This window comes from Salmo trutta, chromosome 9 (assembly GCF_901001165.1).
Source record: "Salmo trutta chromosome 9, fSalTru1.1, whole genome shotgun sequence".
NCBI lineage: Eukaryota > Metazoa > Chordata > Actinopteri > Salmoniformes > Salmonidae > Salmo > Salmo trutta.
Window position 1 is genome coordinate 12,008,641 of NC_042965.1, and position 27,114 is coordinate 12,035,754.

Sequence of the window (27,114 nt, forward strand, 5' to 3'; positions counted from 1 at the left end):
ATTTTAAACAAAACTTTATAGGCCCCATGTGCTGTCGGCCATGTCATGTTTTTCTAATATTTTCATGCTACGGCTAGGCAATAGGCTTGTATTTTAGGTGATAATCTGTAAAGTGATAACAGTGTATTTGCTTTGTGATTTGTCAAAAACGACATGTCAAGTCATGTGCTCCGGTTCTTGTGTACAAGTGACAATGGGCGCAGCAATCCTCGACTTTGTTTATTTGCGATTTATAGTGAAAGGCATTCTAGGATTAGGGAGTTTTCGCTTGTCAAACATACATTTGTTTATTAGAGTTTTTATAGTGAATGGCATTCTTGGATCCAACATAAACAAAAATGGCTGCCATCATAAAGAATTTAAACAATATTACATTTCTTCCTTGTGCTCACCAGAGATGTTGTACATTGTAAACAAGTTAACAGCTAGCTGTTAGGTCACTAAATTAGGTTTGTTTTTTTGTCAGCGCAACCTGTTTAGACTGGTTTATGGAACGAGTTTGGCTGTGGATGTGTTCCGTGTGATGCTTCGATGATGAAGTTTGCATTTATCTTTTACAATAAAAGGAATAAGGAATAAAGTTGTGAACGCCATTTATTTTCCATCAGTACAAAACATTGTTTTGATGCTTTAAAGACAACAACGCTATTTAGACTTGCTTGTTGCATCATATGTAGATGTTCTGTTGATACTGTCCTAATCACATATTTGCGATGGTATGCTGCAGTGACCACTCAACAATGATCACTAATATGTAATTGTATGCATCAAAAGGCTTTTAAGTAATCTTCTGTCTTATGTAACCATACCAAACGTAACATATCATACTAACTGGCTACTTGTATGAGAAAAACACTGAGTGAATGTGTGAAGAAATGTTTTAAATAAAGGTTGAGTGTGATGTCAATACAGATTTACAGCTGTTGCCCCCCTCCTCAATATTCCCCCATCCATTGTACATACAGTTAGGCTAACAAGTAATGTTTTTTCTCTGAAAAAGGTAGGAGTAAAAATAATTGACACTCATTTTCAATACCTCACCTTGCAAGGATAATGCCACTGAGCCTTTTTCTAAAATGTTTTATGAGTTAGGAGGGATCTTATAACATTCTTCCTTTCAGAATCCTTCCAGATCCTTGATATCCTTTGTCTGCGCTTATGGACTGCCTTCTTCGATTCAAACCACAGGTTTTCAATGGGTTTCAAGTCCGGACACAGATGGCCATTGCAAAATGTGGATTTTGATGTGTGCTTGCAATTATTGTCTTGCTGGACGATCCACGTGACCAAGTTTCAGCCTCCTAGCAGAGGCAACCAGGTTTTTGGCAGAGGCAATCCTGGTACTGGTTAAAGTTCATGATGCCGTTGACCTTAACATGGGCCCCAGGACCAGCGGAAGCAAAATAACCCCATAACATCAAAGATCCACCTCCATATTTAACAGTAGGTATAAGGTTATTTTCTGCTCATGCATTCTAATTGGACACCAAACCCACCACTGGAGTTTGTGGCCAAAGAGCTCCATTTTCATGTCATCCAACAAATGTAAACGCCTGGAGTTTGCTAAACAACATTGTCACTTAGATTGGAACAGGTGGTTTGGTCCGATGAGAATACATGAGCAGAAAATAACCCCATACCTACTGTAAAATATGGTGGTATATCATTGCTGTTATGGGGTGGGCTATTTTGCTTCCACTGGTCAATTTTGACCCCTACCTTTGAGAGAAAAAAATAGACTTGTTTCTGAGCAATGTACTGTATCAAAATATACATTTCCTTTTTTTTGCATACAATATTGCTCACTATTTGAATTATTTATTTTATACTAATTTTGCCTAATCCTTAACAGGCGTGTCAATCATTTAAAAAATTGTATTCACAAAAAACACCACTTCTTTCTCTAGATGAGACTAGGATTTTTTCATTACTTCGTCCTCAGGAACAGTTCAGGAACAGCTAATATCCTTAAAACAAGGAAGTGTTTTCACAAATGGAATATCTATAAAACAATAGTTCTAGGATAGTAATTTATTACAAAAATGTTAAAAAGACAACAGGATGAAAATATTAAGAAAGCACCAAAACTAATTCGTTGGAAATGTGAACAGCTGTCATTCTGGGATAAGACCTTGTGTCCTTTTGTCCTACAACAATAGTTGCAGTGTCTCCTCAGTCAAGACTAGTTACAGGTGGAAATCATATGCAACAGTTTCATTTGAAATTCACATAATCTCCTTGCTGTTAAAATCAGCATTTCTCAGCAGCAACACCCTCAAAGTCAGTACATCCTTATCAGTTGCACCGACACACTGAGTTACAAGCCATGGCGCATCACATGTCGTTCCAGGTCAGTGCTGTTCATGAGAGTTCGGCCACAGAGCTTGCAAGAAAGCGCATTTTCATTTCTGGTCGATGGAATTATCCTCAAGGTAGCGGAGGCATCTATACTCAGGGTAGGAGGCATAGAATAGGAATGATAATAGAATAAGTAGCAGAGTTAAACATCTGACAGGGAACCAGAAACAGTTTGATCAATTGGATATCAATAGTTTCATCATGTGAAAATGTACATACCTTTTGGTGCAGATGTGTTGCCATTTTCATGATCTTGCTTATCGTCACTCATGGGGTTTTCTTCAGACTTTTCGTCCTCTACAGACCCTTGCTCCTGTTTTGTATTGCACTCAGGTTTCAGGCTGTCATTCTTCACCACCTCCTCCTCATGTTCCTGTTTCTCACTAGGATTCCTGTGTGTTTCCTCTTTGCCCTCTTCATTTTCAAGCACTGGCATTTCATGATAGTTGCAGGCTTCATTTTTAAGCACTGGCATCTCATGATATTGGTTGTTTTGTTCTCCTATGTCCATCTCTCCAAGGTCTCGGTTCTCTTCCTCAAAGTCCATAAATTGTTCCTCTGCCATCTCCTTATCCTCATGCTCGAGTTCCCCATGGCATTCTTCATATTGTTCCTCCTTGTTCTCCTCATAACTAAAATCATGGCTCTGATAGAATTCACTGCTTTGGGCACTGTTCTCTGACACCTCATTATCTCCATCTTTGTTCACCTCATCTTGTTGCCCTTGGTTCTCTTCACAGTCCATGGATTTTTCTTCTACGTTCCCTTTGTTCTCATATCCTTGAAATTCATATTTCTTGGGGACAATGTTCTCCCCTTTTTTCTCGAACCTTTTTTCCTCAACGGTATCCCCTTCTTTAAGCCCTTGAGTTTCTTTAAGTCTTCTGTTAGTTTCTTCCTGGTCTTTCTCTTCTTCTTTTCCTAGCTTCTCTATGTTCTCTCCCTCCTCCAGCACCTGCTGCTTCTCACTATGTCTGCGGTTGGTTTCTTCCTTCTCTTTGTTTCTTAGCTTGTCAGCATTCTCCTCCTCTTCCTCCAGCCCTTGTTTCTCACCATGTTTATTTATTTCTTCTTCATTTCCTAATTCCTGGTCACATTTCATTTCCTTTTCTCGGTTGACTCTGCCCAGTCTGGTCTCCAGTTCCTCCAGATGGACCTGTCCCACCAGCTCATGGTTCCTCACGACCTACAAGAGAGAACAACACAAATCAGAAGACATTTACATCAGATATAGAAGGACAAATGACTCAACAGAGAAGAGTTGACTATAGAACAGACTTTCAGAATTAGCATTAACAAAACAATGTGTAAGAATACTACTAGTTGTGACCTTTGATTGGCTATTTGTCAACATAACCACTGTCCATGTGTAGAGACACAGGCTCTTCCAGAAACAACCCTGATCACAAAGGTACTGTGCAGCTCTGATGGGAGTGCAGGTGTAAGCAGTACGACAGAAATCCCCCCAGTCTTTCAGAGGAAAGGTTGCGCAGCGGTCTAAGGCACTGCATCTCAGTGCAAGAGGTGTCACTACAGTCCCTGGTTTGAGTCCCGGCTGTATCACATCCAGCCGTGATTGGGAGTCCCATAGGGCGGTGCACAATTGGCCCAGCATCGTATGGGTTTGGCCGTCATTGTAAATAAGAATGTGTTCTTAACTGACCTACCTAGTTAAACAAAAAAACAAGTGGATACACAACCATATTGCTTACACCTATGCAGTCCTCTCAGATCTTAAGGGTAGAACACTAACCTGGTGCTTATCGCATAGGTGTGCCTCCAACTCGCTCAGCTGTGTGAAGTCAAAGTAGCACAGTCTGCATTTGTACGGCTTGATATCGTCGTGCTTAATGAGCATGTGCAGATGCAGCTTCTCGTCACTGGAACTGGTGAAGGTGCACTTGTGGCAGCGGAACACGAGGCCCTGGAGATATCGCGATAGCCTTGGACGACGCACCTCTATCGGGGCCACCGGCTCCTCTGTTGTAACATGTAATAAAAACCAGGATCAGCAGCATAGAGTCGGGTATGATACTGATTAGTATCCGACAGAATAAACGGTAGACAGACAGATTAAGTGTCTAGTGAGTGTCATGGATGTATAAAGCATAATTTTGTATAGTCATAATGTCATTTATTGTATTAATACCACAAAAATACCTACCACGATGGAGGAGGATGTGGTCGATCATGCAGTTTTTGTTTTTGGTGTGGTAAAGACAGAGAGGGCAGCGTAGGTCCTTAGGAGCTTCTGTTGCGCTACTGGCATGTGCCGTCTCTATGTGCATATCCAACTTCTTCCTAATGTAAGCATTCAGAGAAAAACGTGTTACACTCATTTGGCAATACAGCATATTGAGGCTTAATAGTAGAAAAAATTATGACCAAGAAGTGATCATTTAAAGAGGGAGTTCATTTAGCAACCCTTGTCGTCACAGGTGCTACTTGTTCAATCACTTCAATTAGTTTCTACATTCTTAAGATATCCATAGCAGGAATATGTATACTAAAGCCCCAACTATGACCCAGCAAAGTCAAGCATTGGCATTTGAGCAGATTCTACCATTGAAAATAATATATTACCTGAAGCCCGTGAAAAAGGAGCAGTCCTTGCACCTCACCAGCCTTTTCCCATTGTGCCGATTTATGTAGTGCCGGCGCATACTCTTGATGTGTGTTGAGGTGTAGATACAAAACTCACAGACGAATAAGGCATCTTGAGTGGTCGCGGTGCCCTGTTGGGCTGGATGTCTGGAAGCCTGAGCCACCTGCCTGTAGTGGTTGAGCTGCCGCTGGACATCTGGGGGCTCCAAGTACACTGGTTCTGTAATGGAAAGTACACTGGATATTAGTACCACATTACATTCAGTCACTCAGCAGAAGCCTTCTCTGATTTAAAGAAAAGGTAGGGGAGGTATGCTAATGACAAAATACTTGAGGGGTCAATACGCAAAACGTTAATCGTTTTTCAAAAATATTGATTTTCTTGTCTGTATGCTGCGCAACACATTTGATCATTTATAGGAAAGGTTCTAAATCATGAAGTTTAATCATTCAAATTCAAATAATGAATGTAAAGGGGAGCACTTGCTTTCAGTGAGGTCTGTTTCCTCAGAATCATCAGACATGTTATTGCCTTCCTGAGGTTCTGGCAGGTTAGGGGCCTCTTCACTGGCCCTCAGGGTGTGTTCCTTGTCCTGGCTACCGGTCACGGAGGAAGGAAGGTTCTTAGATGGGTACTCAGCTACTCCAGCAAGACAGATTAAAAAAGGAAACAGGTTTTAAAATGTTTTCCACAGCTTTTTCCATTTCAATTTACATTTTATACAGTATCAAATTCTGCCAAATTATCAGATAGATATATATTTTTTATCTTTAAAATGTGGTGCCATGACAAATCAAATCAAATTGTATTGGTCACATACACATATTTAGCAGATGTTATTGCGGGTGTAGTGAAATGCTTGTGTTTCTAGCTCCAACAGTGCAGTAGTATCTAACAATACACAAATCTAAAAGTAAAATAATGGAATTAAGAAATATATAAATATTAGGACGAGCAATGTCGGAGTGGCATTGACTAAATACAGTAGAATAGAATACAGTATATACATTTGAGATGAGTAAAGCAGTATGTAAACATTATTAAAGTGACTAGTGTTCAAGGTATTATAGTGACCAGTGATTCCATGTCTATGTATATGGGGCAGCAGTCTCTAAGGTGCAGGGATGAGTAGCCGGGTGGTAGCCGGCTAGTGACAGTGTGCTATATTAGTAAGGCTGCCTCACCACCATGTACTTTGAGCAGGTGGTTCTTCAAGAGGCTCAAGATGGTAGTTCTGTACTGACAGAGCCCACAATGGAAGGGTTTGATGGTCCCGGGGCGATGTCTAATATGGCGGTCAAACCTGAGGAGACATTTGCAGACAAGCAGTCATTTCACAAATTGATTTATTCAGATGTTTAAGCAAATCTTTATGGTTATATAGAAACAAGAAAGAATGTTGTATTGTGGTACCTAAGAAAGTAACATTACAAGATAGAATCAATCACATACTATCAATACTCTCCTCTGATGTAAATATACAATATATTTCCTCTTACATCTGCTTCTGTTGATGTGGTACGTTGTCCAGCCGTTTGAGCGCTGCCGTAGCTGCATGGCTCCGCTCGTGTGAGCGTAAACCTTTCAAAGACATGAAAGTTCGCCCGCAGTGCTTGCACTCCTCTCCTGCTGACCCCCCCTCTGGTTCTGTTGTCGACGGCACAGGGGAAGGGGACCCCATTGGATCCATCCCTGTTGCAACAGATTCCACCTTTGTCACAATCCAATGACTGTCCGATTCCACTGCCGTCAGAACATCGGGCAGTTCTTGTCTTTCATGCTGAAAGACAAAGAAATGATTATGGTTGAGAATCACATATGGGAAAACACAGATGTATTTTCCCAATGTTGTACAGTACTACCATCTGTCAAACAATCACAAGCCCATAGGCTTGCAGTTTACTGCATTATGTGCCCCTTACCGTAACAGACTTGGTCTTTATTGGTGGCTCACTAAGGTGTTGTTTCCTCTTCTGTCCATTTTCCAGCGTCTGAAACTCTTCATTATGATGGTCAAGATGGGAGCCGAGGTCCGCACTGCCCTGGATTTGGAGGTTACAGTATCCACATCTGTAGAACTCTGTGCCAATCTCTGAAGTCTTTGAAAGTATAGTGAAGTCCCGTTTGAAATCTTCGTTGTGGAAATTGGTGTAGTGGATACTTAGCAGGAGATCTGAATTGAAGAATAATTTCACACATTTCTTGCATTCAACTGGACGCAATGCACTGCCTTTCTCACATTGTGGATCAAATAACTTGCAGACAGGTTTTTGTTGCCTGTGGCGATTTCTCGGCTTGGGGGGAGAGTGCAGTGTGTTAATCGGTCGGAGTTCGCTAGATTTGTGCATGCTGTGAGAGACTCCTGGATGGCAAATCACATAATGGGAGACCATGCCTTTTTCACTAAGACATTGGAAAAAACAGAGAGAACAGTTTCTCTTCTCACCAGGTGATTTGGTTTCCTGACTCAAAGAAGCCTTATGGTGCGGTGAGGTTGGAGGAATGCGGTGAGGTCTGAATGCTGGAACAAAGTGGTTGTTGAAAGCGGCATTGTCATGTTGCCTCCTATAGTGGGCTGCAAGGTACTTACAAATCAAAGTCGTATACGAGCACAGTGCACACTTGTAGGAAAACTCTTTGTCCTCAATTGGAGCCACTGTACTGTGGTTAATGCGAAGATGGCGGGCAAGACCCTTTTTAGTGGTGCAAAAGTACTTGCAAAGGTGGCACTTGACTATGACGGTTTTCCTATTTTTTAAAATGGCAGCTTGGGCAATTGAGGTCTGGGAGCCTCTATATTTGGAGAGCAGCTGTTTTTTAATGGCAGCGGATTGTTTCAAGGCCGGTTTGAACATATTGGAGGCAGATCGTTTGTGATCCATCTCATAGTGAGCTTTCAACTTCTTGAATTTTGCATGGATGACTGGACACATATTGCACTGGAAGCCTGCCAATCCTATCCTCTTACCCGATCGGACTTTCACACATTCATCTGGGTCACTGAAGTGTACAATTTCTTGTTCAAGTCTCTCAGTTCTGGCTTTGGTGGCTGGATGCCTCATCTGGCAGTGAGTTAGAACACCATGAGAGCGAGAGTTCACATACGGACAGATTGAACACTTGAATACCAGAGTCCCATCACCTGTACTAGATTCAGGTTTCTTTTCACAAGTTGATGGATCATATTCCGGATGTTTCTTTCCACAGTGAGTTAACATACCATGGAGGGTGTTGAACTCTCCGGAACAGACAGGGCACCTATATCGCTGGCTTGGCTTTGAGGTTTCATGAACATCAGGCTGTTCATGGACCTTCATATCATATTCTGGATGTTTCTTTCCACAATGAGTAAACATACCATGGAGGGTGTTGAACTCTCCGGAACAGACAGGGCACCTATATCGCTGGCTTGGCTTTGAGGTTTCATGAACATCAGACTGTTCATGGACCTTCATATCATATTCTGGATGTTTCTTTCCACAATGAGTAAACATACCATGGAGGGTGTTGAACTCTCCGGAACAGACAGGGCACCTATATCGCTGGCTTGGCTTTGAGGTTTCATGAACATCAGGCTGTTCATGGACCTTCATATCATATTCTGGATGTTTCTTTCCACAATGAGTAAACATACCATGGAGGGTGTTGAACTCTCCTGAACAGACAGGGCACATATGTGTCTCGCTTGACCTCAAGGTTTCGTGAACAGCTTGCTCTTCATGGACCCCTGGCTCTTGGGTCTGCCTACTACTAATGACATCTAACACAGATCCATCTTCCTTGACAGACCATGGATGAACTACACGGTAGTGGCTGCCAATACCCCCCATTGAAGTAGCCTTAAAAGAACATGCTCGGCATGGATAAACTTTTGTGTCACCTTCTCCGGAATGAAAAGATGGGGAGGTCTTCGGAACTTCCCCAAACCTGAGGGTAATATTTTCATGTTTAACATTGCACTCTGTGTTAGGCTTAATTGTTTTAGATCGAGTCTTAGGGCCAACATGTAACCTCAGGATGATGGACTCAAGTCCCGTATTTTTATCTGGATGACGTTGACGGTAGTGCCGGAGGAGTCCCTTCGCTTCAGTGTGTGAACAAACACACCACTCGCAATGATAACCTGCTTGTAAATGGCCATCTTGGTAAGCCCAACGCATAATCGTTGTGATTGGGGCTTTCTCTTGGTGGTTATTCCTCAGATGCCTTTTCAAAAGATATATATGGGGAGTTATATAAGCGCATTTGCGGCATTTTAAGGACCTGAGCGGTGCAGCTTTCTGCGTGCGAGATTGTGAAGCTTTCACAGAGGACTTTTTAGGTTGTTGGGTTATACATTTTTTGGGGGGGCTACAAACAATGGTAGTATACCGGACAACTTGATCCGCAGTAGCCGGCAGATCACTATGTCTTAATTTCTGATGATTCAAAACCCCCCTAACTGTGGGATTGTCATAGTCACAATGCTGGCAGTAAAACAACTTCCCCTCTTCTTCTTGGGATGAGTTAAGGGTGTCTTCTCGTACTGGCTGGGATTTGCCCATAACTGTAGCAGTATATTCAAGGATTTGCTTAGCAGTTAGTTTCATGTCAAGGTGTCTTTTCCTTTGATGATTCAAAACCCCTATCACTGTTGGATTGCTATAGTTGCAAAGCTGACAGAAAAACATGTCTACAACCTCGTCCTTCAAAAGAGGACGAGACAAGATGTGAGGAGAGTTGGGTGAGTGGACTGCTTTTGACTGAGATTGTTTGGTTTGCCCTTGAATCACAACAGTATGCCTTAAGATCTGCGCAGCATTTGTGTCGAGATCACCATGCATTTTATTTTGATGATTCAAAATCCCCCTTACTGTAGAATTGCTATAGTCACAATACTGGCAGAAGAACTTCTCTAATTCTTCTTGGAAAACCTCAGACGTTAAGAATGATGAGTGAGGTGATTTTCCAGATTGGGCCAAAATCATAGCAGCAGTATATTCAAGGATTTGTTTATGAGTTGCCTTAAGATCAGGGTGTCTTTTCCTTTGATGATCCATAACCCCACTCATGGTTGGATTGCTATAGTTGCAAAGCTGACAAAATAACACAGCCTCTTCTGTCACAAGAGGAAGAGGTAAGATGTGAGAAGAGTTCGTTGAGTTGACTCTTTTAGACTCTTCTGATGTTTTCATTTGCCCTCGAACCTCAGCAGTATGCCTGAAGATGTCATCAGGGGTTGTTTTGAGTTCACCGTGTCTTCTCTTCTGATGATTAAAAATCCCGCTCATTGAGGGATCTCCATAGTTGCAAAACTGGCAGAAAAACAAGTTACCTGCCTCATTCCCAACATCAGATCTGAGGAGAGAGGAGTTAGGGGCCCCAAATCCAGCAGACTGAGATGTAGATTTTTGACTACGAAGCTCAGATGTATATTGAAGAATCTGATTAGTGGAAATCTGAAGATAGCGATGTCTTAATTTCTGATGATTCAAAACCCCTGCAACACTGGGGTTGCCATAGTTGCAGTACTGGCAAAAAAACAAGTCAGCTACCTCATTCTCAACAGTGGATTTTAAAGAGGAGTTAGATGAGTCAAATGCAGTAAACTGAGGCTTTTCACATTGACCATGAACCTCAGCAGTATGTTTGACGACATTATCAGCAGTCACCTTGAGATGACTATGAGACGACATCTGATGATTCAAAACCCCTCTCACATTGGAGCTGCTACGAATCACAGCAGTATGTTTGATTATACTTTCAGCAGTTGACTTACGAGTACTGTGTTTTAACTTCTGATGATTCATAATGCCTCTCACTGTGGGGTTGCAATAGTCACAAAACTGGCAGAAATATGGACTCTCAACATCTGCCTGTGAAACATTGGATATGGGAGGGGATGTGTTCGGAGACTTAACTTCTGGAAGTTTGAATGGCTTTAAAACTTCTTCCTGTGCAACATCATTTTGGAGGGGAGTGCTAGGTGAGACTATTACGATGCCCTGTGATGTTTTACATTGACTACGAACCTCAGCAGTATGGAGGTGTATCTGCTCAACAGAAGCCTTGAGATCACGGTGTCTTGACCTTTGGTGATTCAACACCCCCCTCACTGTGAGGTTGCCATAGTTGCAATGCTGGCAGAAAAACATGTTCTCTGCATCTTCCTGTGCAACATCTGGTCTGGAGAGGGAAATGTTGGGGGCCTTAACTTCTGGGAGTTTGAATGGCTCCAAAACCATATTTTCAGAAGACACCTGTGTTTCGTCCTTAGGTTTCCTGGAAGTGGCAAGAGATGCTTGTTTTATGCTGTCAATTGTCAATCCTGCCTTCGGGTGGCTTTTTTGGTAGTGGACAAGCATGACAACCACTGACTTATTGCTGAATACACAATGTTTGCAGTGGTATAGTTCCACATCCACTCCCATGGAAGCAGAACATGCTTTTGAGGGTGTATGGGTGATATCAACAGTTTCTTTATGTGGGGTCGGAGACCTCTCAGGAGAGACATCCTCTGCATTCTTTAGGCTGGAGGTTTGCCCTACATATTGTGATTTAGAGGGTTCATGTTCAGAGGGTTTGGTAGTAAAACTGCAGTACATTAAGGGATTGCTCATTTTCAGTTTTGGATGCTTGTTTTTGTAATGGGGTTTCAAGTACTTGCCATTAGAAATGGTGAATGGGCAGGCAAAGCACTTGTACACCAAATCAAGTTGATCTGATCGCATCATGAACACATTTGGAGCTTCTGGGTGATGATCCCTATAGTGCTGCTTAAGGTCATCAGGGGCGGCAAACTCAACAGGACACTCCAAGCAACGGAAGGTGGCAGTCCAATCATCTGGATTCATGATGTACTGAAAGTCATACCTGATGTAAGGGTGCATTCTCTGGTAATGGGTGCTCACACTGCGAGATGACTTGTGACTGTAGTCACAGTGTTTGCAACGATAAAGTTTTTTGGGGTTGTCCCCGCTTTCTCCATTTGCCAACTGATCTTCCATTTCATTTCCTGAGGCATCTAGTTCAGTTCCCCAGGCATTTTCCTCCTCTTCATCCTCGCTAACCTCAAAGGTGAAAGCAGTGCCCCCTGATAGCTTACTTTGGATGACTGTACTGTTGGGGCTTGTTTTGATATTTTTCTTTGCAGGATTTAAACAGGTGTCATCATGCGTTCTCTTCTTGGTGGTTTTAGCTAATGGCTCTGTCAGTGACATTCCATTATACGTTTCAGGTTTGAGATTCCGCTGTTCTGTCACCGTTTTGTCCCGCAGACTTGGCCCCACGCTGTAAAAAAGGTAACTGTGCTTACTTCGCTGGTGAGTGTGAAGATCTTCCAACCAAGTCGCAGAGAAGTTGCAGAGCGAGCAGCAGTGAGAGCCCATCTGTTCACTTTCTGAATTAAATCTCTCGTCAGTTACTTTAGAAACACCTTTACCATTGTCTTGGTCATAGCTATGGAAAGGCGCATCTGACATGACGGTCACATCACGCGCACGTGATGGCCTTGGGAGGGTGGACATCTTCAGTTGCAAGGAATTTAAAGATGATTCATGCGCTGAACTTCCAGGTGTGACTCTGAATTTAGAACAATTTCCTGAGGATCCCACTTGAGTTTGCAGGTTCTTCAACAATAAACTAGAGCTAGGAATGTTTATGGTTTTTAAGGTAGACTTGGAATTCACTCTCCCCACGTCCCCTTTTTTGAGTTGGCGTGCTGACACATTTTTGTGATTCTTCTTACCTGGCAGTGACACTTTGGCATTGAGACGCTTGCCCCTCAAATACCGTTTCTGTGTTTTCAAGGTCCCGCCCTTACCAGGACCCCTTACCGGCGCCTTGTGATATGTTTTTTCATGTTTGATAATAACTGTCCAACTGGAAGACATAAACACACAATGCCGGCAAGAGAAAACCTTTTTTGAACTGTTGTAGTGAGTGCTACTGTGAGGTGGTGTGGAACTCTCGGAGGGAGTAGAACTCCCTTCACTTTGCGAAGGATCCACATCAACGCCATGCACCTTCTTCATGTGTTCAAGGAGGAAATACTTTGATTTGAAGAGGAGGACACAATGGTTACACTGGAATGACTGACTTGGAGACACGAATTGTTGAGAGCCTGGTTGACCTTGGGTCATTTGGTCAGACTTGTCGAGGTGCCCGGAATCTGTGGGAGTATAAAATATCTTAATAATGAATGAAAATACTATACAACTGCAGAATAAAAATGTGTATCATCAGATATTAATGACTAAATGTGCCATGCACCTAAGCATTTCCAGACCAACTAAGCAGTTAAAAACGTCGGTGATAAAGTTCACCATTCTCCTGTATACAACTTATATTATGGTATAAGAACAAATCATACCTTCGTCCATCTCCCCTGGCTCTGTGAGATTCTTGATCCCAGAAATTCACTGACAAACAGGAGAGAAACCTGTTGGGCAGCATAATAATTTAATGACAGTAACCAGGTTTCTATCCAAACATTTTTAAATGAATTACGTGAGAAATGGTGCTGGAAACACCTTTATGCGCAAATATTGATATAATATTCATCATATTGAAGTAAACTTTTTGTGTGGTCCTCCCACTACGACTCGGGAAAACATGCAGTTTATTAGGCTACAGATTAAATACATTTAGATGAAAGTGCACTATGATGAGCTTGATGCTCCTTTCCAATTAATATTGAGGGTCTTATTCTGGTGACATGATAAAATGCTTGGCTGCTGTTTGACAAATAAAAATAATCTCACTCTCATCTATAATAATCTCACGTACAGGATTAAATAAAATAAATTCGCTCATCAAGCTACACAGAAGACCCAATCATGACAAAGCAAAAACAGGTTATTTAAAATGTTTGCAAATTTACTTTAAAAAAATGTTAAAAGTGAAATTTAACATTTACATACGTATTCAGGCCCTTTACTCAAATCAAACTTTATTTGCCACTTGCGCTGAATACAACAAGTGTAGACTTTACCGTGAAATGCTTACTTACAAGCCCTAACCAACAGTGCAGTTCAAGAAGAAGAAAATATTTACCAAGTAGGCTAAAATAAAAAGTAACACAATAAGAATAACAATAACGAGGCTATATACAGGGGGCACCGGTACCGAGTCAGTGTGCAGGGGTACAGGCTAGTTGAGGTTATCTGTACATATAGGTGGGGGCGAACAAACACACAGCGAGAAGCAGCAGTGTAAAAGAGGGGGGGTCAATGTAAATTGAATTGTTCAGCAGTCTAATGGCTTGGGGGTAGAAGCTGTTGAGGAGCCTTTTGGTCCTAGACTTGGCGAACTGGTACCGCTTGCCGTGCGGTAGCAGAGAAAACAGTCTATAACTTGGGTGACTGGAGTCTCTGACAATTTTCTGGGCTTTCCTCTGACACCGCCTATTACATAGGTCCTGGATGGCAGGAAGCTTGGCCCCAGTGATGTACTGGGCCGTTCGCACTACCCTCTGTAGCGCCTTACGGTCAGATTGCGAGCAGTTGCCATACCAGGCGGTGATGCAACCAGTCAGGATGCTCTCGATGGTGCAGCTCTTGAACCTTTTGAGGATCTGGGGACCCATGCCAAATCTTTTCAGTCTCCTGAGGGGGGAAAAGGTTTTGTCGTGCCCTCTTCACTCAGTACTTTGTTGAAGCACCTTTGGCAGAGATTACAGACTCGAGTCTTCTTGGGTATGATGCTACAAGCTTGGCACACCTGTATTTGGGGAGTTTATCCCATTCTTCTCTGCAGATCCTCTCAAGCTCTGTCAGATTGGATGGGGAGCGTCGCTGCACAGCTATTTTCAGGTCTCTCCATAGATGTTCGATTAGGTTCAAATCCGGGCTCTGGCTGAGCGACTCAAGGACATTCAGAGACTTGTCCCGAAGCCTCTTAGAGCTGGCCGTCCGAATAAATTGAGCAACCGGGCAAGAAGGGCCCATGACCATTCTGACAGAACTACAGCGTTCCTTGACTGAGATGCGAGAACCTGCCAGAAGGAAAAGCACTTAAACAATCTGGGCTTCATGGGATAGTGGCCAGACGGAAGCACATGACAGCACGCCTGGAGTTTTGCAAAAAATGCACGCAAAAGATTCCATGGTCTGAGACAAATTGAACTCTTTGGCCTGAATGCAAAGCACCATGTCTGGAGAAAATCATGCACAGCTCTTCACCCAACTAATACCACCCCTACCTTGAAGCATGGTGGAGGTAGCATCATGCTATGGTGATGCTTTTCAGAGGCAGGGACTGGGAGACTGGTAAGGATAGAGGGAACAATGAATGGAGCCAAATACAGGCAAATCCTTGATGAGAACCTGCTTGAGAGCGCACACATCCTTAGACTGGGGTGAAGATCAACGTTCCAACAGGACAATGACCCCAAGCATACAGCCAAAGCAATGCTGGAATGGCTTCAGAACAAGAATGTGAAAGTCCTTGAGTGTCCCAGCCAAAGCCCAGACTTGAAACCCATCGAAAATCTGTGGAAAGACTGTTCACAGCCGCTCACCATCTAACTTAACAGTGCTTGAGAAAATCTGCAACGAAGTATGGGAGAAAATCCACAAATCTAGATGTGCAAAGTTGATAGACATACCCAAGACGACTCAAAGTTGTAATCACTGCCAAAGGTACTTCTACAAAGTATTGAATCTGGGGTGTGAATACTTGTGTGAATTAGATATTACTGCATTTAATTTTCAAAAGATTTGCAACAATTTCTAAATGCATGTTTTCCCTTTGTCATTATGGGGTGTGTGTGTAGATGGGAGAGAGAAAAAAAAATCTATTTCATCCATTTTGAATGTGGAATAAGTCAAAGGGTATGAATACTTTCCGAAGGCACTGTACATAGCTACACCATTGGATCACCCCTCATAACAACCAGCCTGGACAGCCACTAGTGGTCGCTATTTACCCGTCTTTTGACAGATCCCCTATCGGCTGGACGCACATTGTACATCAGCTCGCACACCTAGTGGTTAGAGCGTTGGGCCAGTAACCGAAAGGTTGCTGGATCGAATCCCCGAGCTGACAAGGTAAAAATCTGTCGTTCTACCCCTGAAGAAGGCAGTTAACCCACTGTTCCTAGGCCGTCATTGTAAATAAGATTTGTTCTTAACTGATTTGCCTAGTTAAATAAAGGTCAAATATAAATGAAATCAATCGCCGAGCTGCTACATTAAACATGCTGCATTCAGACTGCAATGGTGTCAGTTTCCGCCTTTAAAAAGGTAAACCGTACCTGTAGACTTGCAGTCATTGCGCTAGTTAGCACTGGCTTGCGAAACTACCGCTAACTTCCTTCATACTGCACGCGGAGACATAAAAATGGTATCCATGAGTTCATCGGACTCTGGGTAAATAAAACAAACGCCAGAATCTAGCAGTATTATCCCTTTAAAGCATACTTTGTGGACTGCACCACCAGTCAGTGATAGTAGCAGGGATAAAAATACAGCCATTTGACAAGACCATCATTGTCAACCTTTTTTTCTTCTTCCTCGATGCAACTACAAATATAAACGTATAATCCATGTTTTGTTTTCCTTCTTAAAAGCACATGAATGCAAGTGAAAGGGTAAGCAAAAACATGGAATTTGGTCATATGTGAAAACGTGCCTTTTGGATTTTGTGTAAGGTCACCTGCATTACGCAATGTCGGCACTCCAGTTGTTAGAACAAGGAAGTAAACCTTGAAGGTTTAAGAATCTCCCTCTGGTGGACAAGTTAACCTGTTTAACAAATGTGATTGGATGGTTGCTATATTGTGTTAGATCTGTAATAGGTTGATTTGTTATTGGATATAATCATGCTGCTCAACTGGTGGTACTTAGCATAATGGATCATTTTGCCAGGTTTACCTGAGAAAAGCTATCAGCCATTTTAGACCAAAGGTCTAAACCTTGGGTCTATGCAAAAGTTTGCGAGTATGGAATCTGCAGTAAGGGAAACAGCACCACTGTCCGTATTCCCACTGCTGTTATTGTTTCGTTGATGAAGCAGAGGTGAGGAGCGTTGTGCAAGGTGGTCATTTTTTTTGCAGTACACATTATGCTGTTCTATCGCGCGCACGTGCAAAGATGACCAAAGGACCAAAAAAACTGTGTCTGTTATTTGCAGTAACGTCTTTGTTATTGTAATATCGCAAACAGACATAGCAGTTTCACCATTAAGGATTCCAGCTTTAAAGTTGGTAAAGGAGGAAACCACAGTTTAAATACGCTATGAAAGTCCTGCCTACTTCCTGGATCATGTCCTTTGCTGTGCAGCGATATGCTTATGTTACTAGCTAGTAGCGCCTAACAATGCAGTAAAATGTCAAAGTACAAAAAAAACAAGGTCAGGAAGAATCCAATCAACAACCCAAATAGCACAGTAACAGTAATCCAAATGCAAACTATACGTTTGTAAACGGGAAGAATTTACACAAGATATACAAAGAATGATATGAACAGCAGTAGATACAACAGTGAGCCATGTCAAGAATCTAGTATTTAAATAAATATGTGGTGTGTATAAGCAGTTTAACAAAAATATAAAGTACAAGTAGAAATATTACACTGAACAAAAATATAAACACAACATGTAAAGTGTTGGTCCCATGTTTCATAAGCTGAATTAAAATATCCCAGGAATTTTCCATACGCACAAAAAGCGTATTTCTCAAAAATACTGTGCACAAATTTGTTTACATCCCTGTTAGGGAGCATTTCTCATTTTCCAAGATAATCTATCCACCTGACAGGTGTGGCATATCAAGAAGCTGATTAAGCAGCATGATCATTACACAGGTGCACCTTGTGCTGGGGACAATAAAAGGCAGCTCTAAAATGTGCAGTTGTCACCAAACAACTACAGAGCGTAGTGCGTACGGCCCAGTACATCACTGGGGCCAAGCTTCCTGCCATCCCAACATGACAGTCAAAGACTCCAGTCACCCAAGTCATAGACTGTTCTCTCTGCTACCGCATGGCAAGCGGTACCGGAGCACCACATCTAGGTCAAAAAGGCTCCTTAACAGCATCTACCCCCAAGCCATAAGACTGCTGAACAATTAATCAAATGGCCACCCAGACTATTTGCATTGACCTCCCCCCCACGCTGCTACTCGCTGTTTATTATCTATGCATAGTCACTTTACCCCTACCTACTTGTTAAAATTACCTCGACTAACCTGTACCCCTGCACATTGACTCGGTACCCCCCTCATTGTTATTTTATTGTGTTAGTTTTAATTTAATTTTTTACTTTATTTAGTAAATATTTTCTTAACTGCATTGTTGGTTAAGGGCTTGTAAGTAAGCATTTCAAGGTAAAGTCTACACCTGTTGTATTTGGAGCATTTGACAAATATAATTTGATTTGACAATGCCACAGATGTCGCAAGTTGAAGGAGTGTGCAATTGGCATGCAGACTGCAGGAATGTCCTTTATAGCTGTTGACAGATCATTTAATGTTCATTTCTCTACCATAAGCCGTCTCCAACGTTGTTTTAGAGAATTTGGCAGTACGTCCAAACAGCCTCATAAGTGCAGACCAGCCCAGCCCAGGACCTCTACATCCGGCTTCTTCACCTGAGGGATCGTCTGAGATCAGCCAGGCAGCTGATGAAACTGAGGATTATTTATGTCTGTAATAAAGCCCTTTTGTGGGGAAAAACTAATTCTGATTGGCTGGGCCTGGCACCCCAGTCGGTGGGCCTATGATTTTAAGCAAGAGACATCTAAGCCTCCCCTAACCCGGATGATGCCGAGCCAATTGTGTGCCGCCCCATGGGGCTCCTGGTCACGGCCGGCGGTGCCACAGCCTGGGATCGAACAAGAGACCGTAGTGGCGCCTCAGCACTGCGATGCAGTGCCTTAAACTGCTGAGCCACTAGGAAGGCTTAGATGTCCCTCAAGTTTTGAGGGAGAGTGCAATTGGCATTCAGGAATGTTCACCAGAGCTGTTGCCAGAAAATGTCATTTTAATTTCTCTATCATAACCTGCCTCCAACGTTGTTTTAGAGAATTTGGCAGTACGTCCAGTCGGCCTGACAACCGCAGACCACGTGTATGGAGTCGTGTGGGCGAGCGGTTTGCTGATGTCAACATTGTGAACATAGTGCCCCATGGTGGCAGTGGGGTTATGGTATGGGCAGGCATAAGCTACGGACAACGAACACAATTGCATTTTATCGATGGCAATTTGAATCCAAAGAGATACCTTGACAAGATCCTGAGGCCCATTGTTTTTTGTTGGTATATGTGCCCAACAGATGCATATCTGTATTCTCAGTCATGTGAAATCCATCGATTAGTGAATTAATTTCAATTGACTGATTTCCTTATATGAACTGTACTCAGTAAAATCTTAAGAAATTGTTGCATGTTGCGTTTATATTTTGGTTTAGTATATTTGTCCTACAGTACTTCACAAATGTATTATACACACCTCAACCTAACGTAGCAGGCGTAAAAGAAACACCTGAAACTAGATCCCTTACATACTGGTCTTGACGAGAAGGGGGAAAAAAACTGTCGGGGGGGTTCTCTTCTGCACTGTTCAACCAATCCAGTAAATGTGGAGGAGGAGTTAAGATGGAGTGTCACCTTGTTAACATCCAAAAGCGGAAGTTGTGTCACAGGCTCTCTTTCCATTTCCCCTGAAAACCGGAACATCCGGATGCTGGGGTCTCGGCGAGGCTATACGCACCCTGATACACCCTCGGAGAGTGGGTGAATGAGACTTAAACATGAACACACATTGAAAATCTATTTAGCTTCAGCTATTCAAGCACAACAGAGGCATGGCAGTGCCTCTGTTAAAGACTAATAACAAAATAAACAAGGGCAACTTATAGTCAGGTGAAGGTGTAATCATCATGTTGGCCATTTTGGATTCAGAATGGGCATAAGCGTTGTACACAATTCAGAAAAAAAGCCTATAAAATTAATATCTACACGTGATTTAACCTTCAAATGGTAATATGGCAGCCATATTGGATTTGAGGCTAAATCCATGGTGAACCCAAAGAGAATCTGTGGTGGCCCCGGACTTAATTACAAGAGTATGGCCTAAAAATACAAAATCCTTCAAGGAACCTTGGACCCCCAAAAAATGTAATTCCGAAGCCTGAGCCCACTTGTTTTCAGTCAAGCTGGTTACAATAGACTCAACATTTTTTTAAAACATGCTGGCAAAACCGGCACCGCGCGTGTGTCCGCATGTTGAGTTTGTCTATCCCGACCAGACGCGATCAGGACACGCAGGTTGAAATATCAAAATGAATTCTGAACCAACTATATACATTTGGGGACAAGTCGAAACACATATGTAACATTCATTCATGGACATTAAGCTAGCTAGCTTGCTGTTGCTAGCTAATTTGTCCTGGAATATAAACATTGGGTTGTTATTTTACTTGAAATGTACAAGGTCCTATTTTTGCTGGATCTTTGTAGAATACCGACCCATTTTGAGTCACACAAAATCGTGTGTTCTCTACAATTAATCCACAAATAAAAGGGAGAAACCTAGTTGGTTTCTAGTAATCTCTCCTCCTTCAGTCTTCTTCATCTGTGGATTTTATATGGCAGTTGGCAACCAACTTGAAGGTGCATTACTGCAACCAACTGGACTGGAGTGTGGACCTCATTCATCTCTTCAGTCACCCCCGTGGGTATATGCTTCTAAAAACCAATGAGGAGATGGGAGAGGCGGGACTTGCAGCGCTTCAAGCATCTAAAATAGAGCCAAGTATTATTTTCGCACCCGGCTACGCAGACCAGGGATGCCAACTGGTGAGAGACCAAAAAAGTGACACTTTTTTGTTGTTGCCAATGAAACATGCAAAAAATAAATAATCCCTGCTAGGGGGAAATGCAGGTTTTAACTAATAAACAACAAAGAATATGATCTACATGATCAGTCTCTGTGTGTTAAATAAAAAGTGGTTAATGTGAACCTAACAAACAGCAAACAAATGTAAAGAAAGCAATCCAATGTTACTTGTTGCCTAGACTTTACTGCAAATGACACTCTTGAGAAAAAACATTACACTAATATTGCAGTTAGCCATGACAGCCTTTATAATAGAACGCTTGTGACCACACACACACACACAGATCTAAATATTGCACTTAGGAAAAAAAACATCTTAAAGTAGAAATAGAATGAAACAGGCATTCTATTTTTGCTGTTTTTGACATTGATCAAGTACACAAGGCTACATGTGTGCAAAAATAACATTCACGGAGTAAAACATTTTATAATCCCCCCTCACTCACCCACAAGTGTTACTGTCAAATTCAACACAACAAAATCAATATCTTTGGGCTACACTGCACATTATTACATTATACACTTTCTGCCTGTGGATCTGTTCTACAATGTGCCAGCAGAGCAGGATACCGTTTGTTGGCATAATTGATCTCTTTCAGGCAGAGAGTACACCTGGCATACCCCTTTTTATCCACTGTATTGAAAAGTGAGAAAGAGGGAAAGTGTGTTGTGTTCCTTTCACCTCTATAGTGGCATCCAGCTTAAGCCAGGCCCAGCTCCAGCTACACTTGTTTAAGTTACTAATGTTAGCTCATCTGATGTTGTAATGTTAGCTGTCTGCCTTTAATATCCAGCTAATTTTCATAAACTCAATAATTTGATCAGACAAGTTGGCTAATGTTGCTCAACATTTCTCTGGCTAGCTAACGGAGAATTCGATCCACCTAGCAAAATTCTTTACAATGCTAACAATGCTTGTTCCTCCACACTTTCTCCCTCACCTCAAACTTTCCAAAATGCCAGTTGTTTTTCAGTTACAGCTCATGAAGTTCGTTCAGGGGACGCGCTGCTGTAAGTTAACTGGCAAGCTGCCTTTCCAGAGCGCATGCTGATGCTGTAAGCAAGTTGGTTGTCTCTTCTCTCTTCAGTTGCGTGCTGCATTCTGTTGCCATGTGAAGGATTGGAGCCTTGATACAGCCAGTATTGCTCCAAAGCCCCCCTCTCAACGGATCTACATGAATCACGTAGTTCACCTATTTTGGATTCAAAACAGCGAATTTTGCCAAAAGGTGACTAGTTTGCATCCGTGTCAGACGTCCGTTGACGCGTGCAAGATGTTTGGATGTTATGACTGAATAACATTTAGGGGTACACTTATTTCGCTATGCTCGTGCACGCAACGCGGACGGTGTGGTGTGCATGTAACAGTATGTCTTTTTTGTCAGGGAGGCTCATACAACACGGAATGAGAGCAAATTTGACTTGGAAAGTTGTCTATTAATCAGCTACCAAAAAGTAAAGCTTACATTCATAAATATTAATCATTTAAAATGTCTTCCTATTGTATCTCTGTGTTTACAGGTATACATTTCCAAGATGCATTAAAACATCCTAATGCTGTTTGTTTATGTATGTAGGGCAGACAACTGACTACTTGTATTCCACATTTTTGCTACAGTAAATCAGAGCTTCCACTATTGGGTTACATGAGCTTATGCGGCCCATCTCCTTTCCAGCCAGGCATTATTCTGCATTTTGAGTTTAAGGGGTGTGCCACAATATCTTTAAAATGTAACCATGTTTGCAGTAAACTATTTTTACCCAACCATCCATTTCATAAATCTGAGACATTAGGGATGTGAAAAAACATATTTTGCTTGTCCATTCCCAGCGTGCCTCTACAGGGTGCTGTTGGAGAGATGCATCGCTGAGGCGCTCCACCAATGTTCAATCAAATAAATCATGTATCAGATATAGGATATGGTAGAAAGAGTATGTGGCCTTTTCTGTAGCCTACAGGCTGGAGATAAAATGTATAACAATGTAATGAGATGGACACTAGCGATGCACCGATATGAAATTTTTGGCCGATAACGATATCTGATATTTTCCTTGCCAGAAAAACCGATAACCGATGTTTAAAATGTTAGTGTCCTTTTAAGCATTCAAGTACAGTTAAACAGTTAACACACATGGACACAGTGGTCTAAGAGGTGTCACTATAGTCCCTGGTTTGAATCCAGGCTGTATCACATCCGGCCGTGATTGGGAGTCCCATAGGGCAGCGCACAATTGGCCCAGTGTCGTTCGGGTTTGGCCGGGGTAGGCCATCATTGTAAATAAGAATTTGTTCTTAACTGACTTGCCTAGTTAAATAAAGGTTACGCACACACACACCACACTGACCAAAAAGTTATTTTGTTGGCATTTTTACGTATGTCCCCATTACCAGTAAAACATTATCAAAACCTATTTCTTTCACTTACTTGCTGTGCTGTTTCGTTGTTCATTTGTTCAGACCAGGATTTCAATGGAACGCTGTTCGGGTCTTTGCATGTCAAAAAAGATACCAAATAACACTATTTGACATTTCAAATAAGCTTGTTGACAAAACAGGACCTGAATATGACTGCACGTCACATAATACTTTAATGCGTTCATAAATTTTAAAAGTAGTTATTACACATCGATTACACTATCACTCATATTTCACAACGATTCATCGATACGTATGCTATGATGCCAGTAAAGTTGTCTCACGGACCTACAGTGCTGGTCATAAAAAAAGCTAGCCATCTCATGGATGCAAACAATGTTCTCCCCCAAAAACCCAGCAAAACGACAATCTGTTTCAGTAGCTATAGTTAGCTAGCTAACTACATAGCTAGGTGTCATCATCTAAAATAACCCTAATTTATAAGACAGTTTTAATTTGATTAATGGTTGTTGGAAACATCTATGTGAAGCGAGCCACAATAAGGATTAGTCACAATAGTGGACTTTGCGGTTTGCCTTCAAAATAAAAGTATGTCATTGACAGTGATGCAAACGCATACAAATAGTAGAAGTATGCCTTAATTTAATAGATCATGCTAAATGAGGTTTGAATGTTGTTATATAGAATCAACAAAAGAATAATTAGTTAATTTGACAAATCTGTTGAAATCACACTGGATGTATTATACTTTAGAATTGCATTGGGGGCCTACTTATTCTCACTGTAAATCCTTGCATATGGATTGTGGATCAATTACATGGTGTTTCAGTCTACTCAGTGACACCCAGAAAACATTAGCATTGTAGCTCTTATTGCGGGATGCAAAACAACTGAATTGAGACACATTTATTGTCAACCTATGTGTATTGAACAGTATTCCAGAGGAAAACAATACTGTGTGGATGTTTTGGAGTCTGATAACTCTGAGGAGGATGTTGGGGAAAAATATATTGGGTATTGAGTAGACTGTTACTACATTTCATTGATCCCCAATCCTTAGGTAAAGCTGTACAGTGCAATATGAATGTCAATACACACAATAGGATGACTGGGGAGGTGATTTCACACAGTCACAGTCCAGCAATAAGAGCTACAACGCTAATACTTGCGTAAACTCTTCACAGTTGTGTTCTGTGGGTGTCACGGAGTAGACTGATACCCCATTTCATTGCTTCACATTCCAACCGTGTTTAATGTTATCTAGTCTAAATATGGCATGATTCCACCAATTGTAACCTTCTGCATCACTTTCAAATGGGTACTTTTATTTTGAAGGCAAACCGCAAATTCCACTATTGTGCCTAATCCTTATTGTGGCTAGCTTCACAACACATAACCCAGTCAGATCGAGCTTCACTAGCCAGATGAAGCTAGCTGGCTGCTTATAACTTTCGCTTTGGGCAACAGGGTTAAGTAGCTGGCTAGCTATTTATTTTAATGAACTGAAGTTAAATTTCAATAGGCGAACAACAAGTGGCTACCTAGCAAATACTCACCAGGATTCCTAAATCATTGCTAAGAATAGTGAAAATGACTGCAGATTCTACTGGTCATAGTTTTTTTGAGGCTGGTTGTATTTGCGCTAGCTAGGTACCAAGCTAAAGCTAGCTAGCTACCCCAGAAGTTGCGGTTGAACAAATAATGCTTTATTACTAACGCGGTATTGTAAACACATTGTTCGTGGCCGGTGTTTGCTTGTTTGCAGACTTTTTTTGTACAGCTTTGACAGTGCTACTGATAGTAGTGGTGACGCTTGTCTTGCACGTGCAAATTCAGAACACAACATTCTATAATAGAACTGTGTTATTTGACGTGTCAAATTAAAAGCTTATTTAACACGTCAAATAGTGTTATTTGACGTGTATCTTTTTTGACACGCAAACATCCAAACGGCGTTCCATAGTATGTCGTGAAGCTAATAGCAGTGTCGCTATTACTGTGTAACTCCAGTTGGGCAACATCTGAACAAAAGCGCACTTGGTAACGTTAGTGTGTACCGGTGCTCAACCAGTCGCGAAAGCCAACCTCACCCACGACAGAGAACGGTTGATTGTCAAGGGCAATGAATTTGAGTTGTCTCGCTGAAATGTTGTTACTCTTTCAAATGACTGCTCAACTTGTTGACTGCTTGATCCACATAGCAGACATTGTGGGCTAGGTTAGGAATGCTGTGTTGCAGTATAGCGCAAAATTTTACATGGCGTCATTACGTCATGTACCTACGTTATATAGGTATGCACGTCAGCTTTGACATTGGTTTTTCACATCAGCGTTAAACTACACATCGGGCCGATACAGATGTTGGCATTTTTAGCTAATATCGTCTGATTCCGATATGTTCACCGATATATTGTGCATCCCTAATGGACACTTTTTAAACCATGCAGGTTTCTCTGACCAAATAGCCTAACCTAAATGGTGCAAAATCCAACAAAAACAAATGTGTTGTCATGTAACAAACTATCCTAAAAAAAATATCCTAAAAACAGGCCAGGTCAAAGTAAAATGGACAATATGGAATGGACAATCACAACTGCTGTCCAGGAGTTTCACCCCATTGTCATAATCTGTGGTTTAAAGTTTGTCAAAAATTGACAATCTGTCATAGCAAAAATAAAATACTTCTGCACTTCCTGCTGTAAACATGTTGCAAATAGAGTCATGATAACTCCTGATAAAGATGGGTTGCTGATATTCAGAGCTTAAATAGCCAAACTGATTAGTCACAGGAATCTGGACTAATAAAGCCAACGCAACAGCCTGCTTTACAAATGGTGGGCCTACCACATGGATGGGCATTCATACAATTCTATTGTGGGCTGATATGGTAGGCTACACCCCAGTATGCACGGGCCGACGCCTTTTGGACGTCTTTTTTTGGTGCAGTCCGGACCGGCCTTGATTTCCACATCCACAGACATTCGTTTTTGGTCCAGTCCAAATCTGAACCAATCATAGACATCATAGATTTGTTAACGGTCTGGACCAGCCTTGATTTGACCCAAACATAGACGTCTATAAATTAAGTCCTTTCAACTTACATTCAACCCAAAAATGAGCCTGATTTCAACATTAGGAAAATACGTATTTTTCAACGTCCTGGAAAATATGTACCCTGGCCTTAACAGTCCTCCAGACGATAGTGTATCCGTTAAGTAAATAGCGACCATTAGCGGCTGGCTGGGAAACAACATACTGCAAACTCCGATAACTCACTGCAGAGATTTACCAAAAATCACTTACTGCATTGTTATTAGAATCAAACTTGTGAACAAAATTAAGGTGATCCGACTAACTGTTTGGCCACTCAATTAAGTTTACAACATTTTCGTCCCAGCCCTAACGTTAGGTCACTTGTCGAAGAAGAATTAACAAGGGGCGTAATATCTGAACCCCTCTCTATTTGATCCACCATAGAAATCTGAAATTGTTTGGCATGCAAATAGTTAACGTTACAAAACGTGGCATAAAAATTACCAAAACGTTAACGAAATAGATTGAATAGCCTACTTACACGTTTATACAAAGAAAAGGGGCGCCTCAGACAATGTTTTGAGTCCTCAATGTGCTAGCTAGCTTCGTAGATGTTCGTCGCCATTTTTTTCCCGCTCCTACAACAACCTCATGTGTCTTCTTACGTCTGCGGACCAAGCTACACTGGTGACCAGTAGCTAGAGACTACAAAGAACTCTGCAGTCAAGCAAGAAACGGGGTGGCGGTGCAATGCAAAAAAAAAAAAAAAAATCTGCCAATTGCCGCTAAAGCACATCCCATACTGTCTCTGATGGGCCCTCGTGCATACTGATTTATTTTGAAAGAAAGTTTACTGAACATACACTATACCTATCAATTGTAGCCACTTTAACTAAGACTTGCATGTGATAATGTCATCTTTCGTAT

The 27,114-nt window shown here is 41.8% G+C and overlaps 1 protein-coding gene across 2 annotated transcripts; it reads right to left on the reverse strand.

The window, feature by feature from the left end:
• Nucleotides 1-2,015: 2,015 nt before the first annotated feature.
• On the reverse strand, nt 2,016-26,914 carry LOC115199886 (zinc finger protein 462). 2 transcript variants are annotated; one of them, XM_029762419.1, is made up of 12 exons: nt 26,729-26,914; nt 23,204-23,265; nt 13,314-13,382; nt 6,886-13,112; nt 6,463-6,743; nt 6,148-6,266; nt 5,450-5,602; nt 4,942-5,182; nt 4,523-4,659; nt 4,112-4,338; nt 2,578-3,544; nt 2,016-2,445 (listed from the first exon to the last, which is right to left on the reverse strand). In XM_029762419.1, the coding sequence occupies exons 3-12, from the start codon at nt 13,321-13,323 to the stop codon at nt 2,318-2,320; spliced, it is 8,490 nt and encodes a 2,829-aa protein (XP_029618279.1). In that variant the 5' UTR covers nt 13,324-13,382; nt 23,204-23,265; nt 26,729-26,914; the 3' UTR covers nt 2,016-2,317. The 2 variants fall into 2 exon arrangements, with proteins under 2 accessions (XP_029618279.1, XP_029618278.1); XM_029762418.1 differs by lacking the exon at nt 23,204-23,265.
• Nucleotides 26,915-27,114: the final 200 nt, after the last annotated feature.

What these genes read in the sequence shown, in the direction of transcription:
- LOC115199886 (XM_029762418.1), bottom strand. An exon ending in CCACATCAACAGAAGCAGAT is followed by an intron (nt 6,267 to 6,462) that starts GTAAGAGGAAAT and finishes ATGTCTCCTCAG; the next exon opens with GTTTGACCGCCATATTAGAC. An exon ending in TCCTTTTTCACGGGCTTCAG is followed by an intron (nt 4,660 to 4,941) that starts GTAATATATTAT and finishes TGCTTACATTAG; the next exon opens with GAAGAAGTTGGATATGCACA.